Below are 8,295 nucleotides of genomic sequence, written 5' to 3'. Positions count from 1 at the left end.
TTGAATTCGTCAAATTTGATATTGGATTTGTAATCAGCGACCTCCAAAACCCCTTAGTATACATTATCATACCGGGTATACATTATATACCGGGTATACCGGTTATACCGGGTATACATTATCATTACCGGGCTTGGGGGTGAAATTTTTCATATTTGAATCCGCCATATCTCGGCTATGATAAATCTTATCAAAAAGTTAGGCATCGCATTTTGAAGGTAAAGAGTAGTTCTTTACGATGCCATTGTCAGTTTGTGAAAAAAAAAATTTTCGCGATGTTACGGGGCCTCGAACACATCAAAATAACGGGTTTTTGACCCTTTTAGGTTAGAATATCTCGAAAACTGAGGGTGATGGAATTTTTCTGAGGTCAGATTCGGATTTAGCGCAGTAAAAACCTTCGGGTATAGTAGGTCTGGTCTCTGGTTCTGAGAATTGTTGGCCTGTGTAATGCAAGAGCAAAAACAGATTTTCCTCCTAAAAGGAAAAAATGTTACTGTTTTTTGACTACGAATGTCAAAGAATATTATCAACGAGGATCAAAGGAAATTTCAAAATTAATTTTCGATTAATATAATGAAATTTGACCAAAACTGCCTGTTTAAATGCTCCTATGCACTCAGAATGTCAATTTCATACAAAGTCGAAAAAGTGTACTGTTTTTAAGGTTTCGTAGCCCCGGGCTGTAACCCAATAGGCAGGTTTCAACAATTGAATTAATTTTGTTTAGGGAAACTAATTTCAAAAACTAACACACCCCCACGAAGAAATTCTGCAATCCGAGATAAATCCGGTGTGAGTTTGACCCGATCAGGTCAGATCCAAGGTTAATTGAAGATCAAAATAGAGAAAACTGTTAAATCAGAGAAAGAATATATTCTCAGAAGCTTTCAGGGTCGCTGAATCCTAATCCGGGGTCAGATTAACCTCATAAGCTGAGGATCAAGGTCAAGGGAAGGTCAAAATGAGAAGAAAACTATTCAATCGGCGTAAACCGGTCAAAATCGGTCAAAATGAAGAAAACTTTTGGATCGGAAAAATCTAATGAATTGGAGAAAACCTCTAATCTCAGACGTTTTTAGATTGGCTCAATCGGATTTCAGGGGCAGATTAACCCTATCAGGTCAGCATCAAGATCAAGTGAAGGTCAAAATGAGGGAAATCATTGAATCGATATGAACCTCTAGTTTAAGACATTGTTGGGGTCGTCGAATCCGAATTCGGGGTTACTTTGATCCATTAGTTTGATTCCAATGTTTTCTTAATTTTGATCTTAGGATTATCTTTCTCTCGACCTGATGGGTTCGAAATGGCTCCGAAGTCTTATTTGGCGAAGCCACAAACGGCGTGAAATTGATCCCGGATTAGGATTAAGTGACTTTAAAAAAGTAAAGATATGGTGCTTTAGTGCGGGTTGCAGACAACTTTTTTTGTGTAGCTGTGTAATAAAAAAAATTTTTGTGAAATTTTCTTCAAACCTTTCTTCTAAATTTTGTTTTCAACATATTTTTGCATGAAATTTTTATTTTTTCGAAGAAAAAACGTTTTATACATTTTTTTTAATAAAAAATAAATTGGGTAAGATTCTATTAAGGCTTATAAATCTTAATAGAATCTTAAATAATTTAACGTTTTAATAAGCTACGAAACCCTTCCTTGTAAAATAAAAATTTCAATTTAATTTTCAATTTCCAGAAATGTGTCCAAGAACGGTGCACTTTTTTATATGACCATATCTACGTGTGCCATAATTCCGGTACAAATTGTCCGATTTTTTCTGTATGAATCGGGGAGCTGAGAAAGGGCTACTTGTAACGAAATTCTAGCACGGTTGGCCGGCTTTTTCGGTACATATAGAAACTTCCTTTTTATTTTATATTAAAATCGACCGCTGAGTACTCCTAGCCTTAAGCTCGTTTAGATACGTGAGCACATTTTGGTCAAATTTGACACTATTCCAGACATCGAAAATTAAATTTTATTTTTTCTTTTACATCCCTTGGATAATGTTTTCAAATCTTAAGTTCAAAAGCGGTACAATTTTGTTATATTATATGCAAGTTGACAGTCTCTGTGTGGGAGTGTTTATATGGATCCTTGGACAATATCAATAAATAAAAATACGTCTTACGTATTTACATCTGAAATTTAAGCCCAATGAGCGTTTGATATTTGAATGGTCTGAAACCATAAGGGGCTATTCCACGAAATTTTCAAAAATTCACTGTTTTGACTTTTTGTATAGCCCAATCTGACCTCCATTTCGTACTTTTTCAGAAAGTGAAGAAATTAAATCTTACTATTTTTAATAAAATAACAAAGTACCTCAAAAGGCAATCTCAAGACATACTCGATTAACCAGGGTTATTTTCACATTATTTAGGATTTCATTTCTGTAACACAAGTCATAAATTCTGATTGTAAATAGACTTCTATAAGTATGATTTACACTTATTTAAATGTAACCTGATTAATCCTATGAAGAAATTGCATTCAAAACATTTTTAAAAAAAACTGTTTTCTTTAATATCACCATTTCATTCAAAATAGCATTTCCGTGGTACTGAATCAGAAATTGAATTAGTTTTTGTAATTGCCAGAAAAAATATTCTTAGAATTAATTAATCTTTTTGTTGTAAAGAAGAGTTTAAGAATAATTGAAAATTTTTTATAAGGGCCTCCAGCGAACCGGGAAATTAGGAAAATCTCGGAAATTTTATTTAGCTTAAAGAATATTTTTCTTCTATTGCAGAAAGTACTTTTTTCATATTTATTCTTATTGTTCAGCTGAGAAATTCTAAAAATCTGAAAATCAGTTATTTTAAATCTAATTATGTGACAGCATTTTGTCTCTTAAACAGGTTGGAATGTATCGAAGTTCTCTATAAACGGAGCCAAGATTAAGACATTTTATATACAATTATTCTTTTGAATGCACTTTATTTCCGTTTGCTACCATAAAATGCTCAAATAAATTAGTTTTATCTTTGAATATTGCTTTAAAAATATTTTTAACAAATACATAAAATTATAATTAACTTTCACAAAGTTAATTAATTAAAAATAATTTCATAAAGTTACTACCAAAATTTAGAAAAAAATGTGTCTTATCTTTATGAAAGAAACGAGGACGAAAATAATATAAATCAGGTGAATATATATTTCCAATAAAATGTGGTAATAAAATTAAACTTGAGGGTTAATCTTAACAACAAGCGCTATACAAAAGATATCATGATATTTTTATTCATATAATTTCCCTTTAATAATACCTTATAATATCAGAATTGACCACATCAAATTTTAATTATACATACAATGAAATATATTTTAAGTCTTTTAAAACACGGAAAAAATCTGAAACTATGTGAAAATGACTGACTTTTTATAATGATTTAAGGAACTGAGTTCAATTTTAATTTGCATTTAAAAAAATAGTTTAAAAATTTTGTTTGCCGTGATTGTTTGATGTTTGATAGTAATAGTTTTCTAATTTAAAGGAACAAAAATTTGTATGTATTTAAGAAAATGGAATATTCATGTCAATTCGTTATTCTAATTATGTTTTGCCGTTGAGTGCAGTAATCTGATGGTATAGATAGACAACTTATATATTTTTCCGTGGAATGTTTTTGATAATAAATAACAAAGAATAACATTTCTGGAATAAACATGCATTAAATTACCTTTCATTTGTAAAATTTGTTTAATGACTCATAAGTTATATTTTAACTTAATGTTAAGAGTTAAAAAAGTTCGACCTAAACTATTTTTACCCCCTTTCTTGCATAAAAATTAACGTAGTCGTTGACTAAACACGAATTTCTCGTTTATTCTGTGATAATTAATTTTTAACCAAGGAGTTGCATTCAAAACCAAACACTTTGATTTTCAAGCGAAATAGATAAGCGTTTAAAAAAATAGTTTAACTTTTAACCAATATTTAAATTTTTAATTAAAAAAGATGAATTTTCAACTGTGAAGATTGTATTTCTTAAAAATTAAAAATTACTTTAAAAATTTTTTTTCAAAGAGTTGGCTTTAACTAAAAATTTCCAATTTTTAATAAAATAGTTGAATGCTCAACCAGATAGATGAATTTTCAACAAAACAGATTAACGTTTTATATGAAAATACGATTTAACAAAACAGTTACATATTCAAGCTAAAAAGTTAAATATTTTAGAAAACAGTTGACTCTTTAACTGTAAAAGATAAATCTTCAAGAACAAAATTTTATTTTTAGTGAAGAAATTTTCATTTTTATCTAAGAGATATAAAATTTTAACTAAAAAAGGAATAGTTACATTTCAAGGTTAAATCATCAACCAAAATGAGTTATTTTCAAGAAACAAGACTAATTTACTATCCCAAAAAGATTGCATTTTAACAAACTATATACATTTTTTTACCAATTACTTAAATTTTTAATTGAATAAATACATTTTTTTATCAAATAATTAAATTCGACACCAAAATAGTTTAATTAATAAATAATAATACTCCTTTTTAACTAAAAAGTTCATTTACAACTAAATATTCGATTTTCGAACAAAAAAGGTTTTTATTTGATATAAAATATAGTTGAATTTAATTAAAAAGGGTCAGTTTTGTACCGAAAAATTTATATTCTATTCTTAGTTACAACTATAAATTTTCAATTAAAAATGAAACAAACTTTAGCACAATATTAGAATTTTCAACAAATTAGATAATTTTTCAAACTAAAAACTAATTTTTAACCAAGTCGTTCAATTTTTAACCAGGTGGTTGAATTTGGAATCATACACATATTAGTAGTATTTCCAATAAAAAAAACTTTTAATTAAAAATAGTTTGATATCCTTATTTCGTTTTATTAAGTGAGTTCGCTTTTAAGTGAGAAAAAAATTATTTAAAAAATTGAAAAAGAGGGGAATAGGGTTGAAAATTCGTAACTTTACTTCCACTGACCATCCCTTCTGCACTCCCTGTTACGAACCATGGTTTTTGACATCACCACCTCTTTTCCCTAAAATTGATAATGTAGTTTATGAACGCCCCCTTATGTTTTTTTGCAAATTGTTGATCTGGGTACTCATTTATTATTACAACTTCTCTTTTCGCTTCAGGATCCATCTGGCAGCTGCATAAAAAAATCATTAAATCCCTCTCCAGGAGTGATATCAGATCAATTAAACTCATCAAATTCAGGAATAAATGCAGGAGATGAACCACCAGCAGATGAATCCCTTTACTTCGACAACGTGGAAATTTGCAGGCGCGTACAGATCGATGGGGCAACACTTATTAATAAAATTTATTCGGCATTAAATCCTTCCCAGCGAAAAATACTAAGGGACATGGAACAGGGAATCTTCCCAGAATCGCAAGATGGCAACATATTTCCAGACTTTGATGAAAAATTCAGGCAAATAGCATTCACGTGGGCCTGCTTTCGAGGCTTCGTGCACCTTATGCAAAAGTTTGAAGCATCAGGTGTGGACATTAATTGGGTGGCTCCTGTTACTGGAGTGAATGCAGCTTCTGCTGCTTGTTTTACCAATCGTCTATCGTGTCTAGAATATTTAATAAGCAAAGGTGCTAATATTAATCACGTAAATCCTAAGTCTCACAACTCCTGTTTGCATGCTGCTGCTATCGGCAATTCTCGAGAATGTGCGGAACTTTTAATAAATAATGGCCTTAAAATAAATATACCTGCTACAGAATTGGCAGAACCAGTTTTACATTGTGCAGTTAGAAATCACTCAAAATCAGTTGTAGAGCTTCTTTTAGAGAAAGGAGCAGATGTCACTATGAGAAATAATGTTGGTGAAACTGCCCTTCATGCTGCTTGTGCTGTACAATCTCTCGAATGTGCAGAAATGTTACTTGAAAAATCAGAAAAGGAAGTTTTAGCTGTTGATGAAAAAAATAGAACCCCTTTGCATTTTGCGGTTATGAACAATAATTGTTCAGTTGATTTAGTAGAACTTTTAATAGAGAAAGGGGCACAGATTAATATAGCTGATAATTCAGGATTCACAGCCCTTCATATTGCAGCTTTGAATGAACAGTCAGATTGTGTGGAGAGTCTTATTTGGGCTGGAGCAGATTTGAGTGCAACTACAAATAAAGGAGTTTCAGCTTTGAATATAATTTTGAAGAAAATTCCGGAAGTGATGAATGTTTTTCGGAAGCGATTAGATGCATCTATAAGATTAAAACGACCCTCTCGTCAAAATCGAGAATTCGAGCTCAAATTGGAATTAAGTATAATTTTTCCAAGTAACAACGTTTGTGAAACAAGTTTTATCAATTTGTTTATTCAAGAAGGTCAGAAGGAGATTTTGTCTCATCCTCTTGTCAAAGCATTTTTGCACTTGAAGTGGGAGAAAATCAGAAGGTTTCAACTGTTGAGAATATTTATGTATTTGTTTGCAATAATTTTTATGAGTACATATACTTTAACAGCCTTAGCTTATAATTGTTATAACGAATCGGAAAAGAATAACGATACAATCTGTACAAATGATAGCATTTCTGGATATTTATTTAAAAGAAAAATGATTAAAGCTGAGTGGTACCTTTCTATAATTTTAATGTTTCTTTTAATGCCGCGAAGAGTATTGGGCTATACGTTACTTAAAACCGCGAAAATGTATTTTTTAAATACTGAAAATGTGCTCGATATTGCAGTTTTAATCATGAATTTCATTATTTCATTTATATTTACTGGAAAAACTTACGAGTGGCAGAAATATTTTGGTGCATTTGCAGTTCTTGGGGCTTGGACCAATATGATGTTTATGATTGGTCAACTGCCATCGTTTGGCACATACGTTGCTATGTTTATTCATATTCAAGCGGAATTTGGAAAACTTTTGTTAGCCTACTCAAGCCTGCTCATTGGATTCATGGTGAGCTTTTGCATACTTTTTATCGCAGATGAATCATTTAGTAATCCTCTCACGGGTCTTATCAAAGTCCTATCAATGATGGCTGGAGACTTAGATTTTGAAAATCTTATTAAAAATTTTGGCATAATAAAGAATAAATCCTTTGATTTTTATGATCCACTTCCGATCTGTTCGCAACTTCTTTTTTCTCTATTCGTTATCTTTATCACGATAATATTAATGAATTTATTAGTAGGCATTGCTGTACATGACATACAAGGTTTACGTACTCATGCAGCTCTTACTAAACTTGCTCGACAAGCTGAACGTGCGTACTTTACAGAATTGGAATTAAGTAACAAAAACATTCCTACATGTGTGAGAAGCGCGATATCCAACCACAATATTGATGATCAATATAAAACTCGTATTCTTACTGTGAAACCTTTGAATCAGTTAGAAAAAAGGCTGCCGAAAGATATTCTTAGTGCCGCGTATGTAATTGCATTAAAAAATCCTCCACTAACGGATGATGATAATCATAATGTAAATCAAAAGTTTAGTTGTTTTAAAAATTTGAAGGAAAAGCGAAAAAATGTAGACTTACAAAACTCGGTCGAAGAACTTGTAATGCAATTAAAAGAGTATGAGAGCGAGGTTCGTTTGTTAAAGAATAGATTAGATGAAATTAAGGACATGGTAATGAAAATTTTACGGTAGTGAGCTTCGTTTGCGACTGATATATTTTTAACTCTAGATCTGTATAGAACTGCTTTAGAATAAAAACTGAATCCATATAGTTTATAAATTCATACACATGGTTATTTATAAATGAATCAAATTACTAATTTTTTACATTACTTATCATATTATTCTGATATTCGCAATTTATACCTCTTTCGAAAAATTCCTAAACTTCTAAAGGAAGCAGTAAAATAAATTAAAGTGTAAAAGTTTACAGGTATGAATATTTAATTCTCATAATTTGGTCATTGTAAAAGTTATACCTCTCACTTTAATTATATATATGGCCGTAATGTGCGATGCTAAAAGAAAAAATGCGTATATCATGAATCATAAATCACGCGAAAGGGCTATAATAAAGCCACACTAGGTAAGGGGACGTTTATAAACTACATTACCAATTTTTAAGAGCGACAGAGCAGGGACGGGGGTCGCGCAAAAAACTGCGGATGCTAACAAGGAATGTGAGGGGTCAGCGCAAGTATGTTTCTTAACTTTAATAATATTTACAATGATAAACTCTATAGTCAAGTCAATCTAGATGTTTTCCCTGCGTATAATAGTATTTTATTATTATTATTATTACACCATTAAGCCATTTCCCTTTCGGGGTAGGGGTGACTCACTCGGCAGGGGAAAGGAGTAGTGTGTGGAAGGGATAGAGATTTTT

General features: G+C 31.0%; 1 protein-coding gene across 1 annotated transcript in view; it reads left to right on the top strand.

The window, feature by feature from the left end:
• LOC117175477 (transient receptor potential channel pyrexia-like) overlaps positions 1 to 8,295 on the top strand; it is a 179,335-nt gene that overhangs the window by 121,074 nt on the left and 49,966 nt on the right. The window contains exon 2 of the mRNA XM_033365184.1: positions 5,112 to 7,580. Within this exon, the coding sequence (XP_033221075.1) occupies positions 5,112 to 7,580 (2,469 nt within the window). The remainder of the gene's footprint in view (positions 1 to 5,111; positions 7,581 to 8,295) is intronic.

The sequence above is a fragment of the Belonocnema kinseyi genome, chromosome 6 (genome assembly GCF_010883055.1).
Source record: "Belonocnema kinseyi isolate 2016_QV_RU_SX_M_011 chromosome 6, B_treatae_v1, whole genome shotgun sequence".
Classification (NCBI taxonomy): domain Eukaryota; kingdom Metazoa; phylum Arthropoda; class Insecta; order Hymenoptera; family Cynipidae; genus Belonocnema; species Belonocnema kinseyi.
This window is presented reverse-complemented; position numbering and strand designations above follow the sequence as displayed.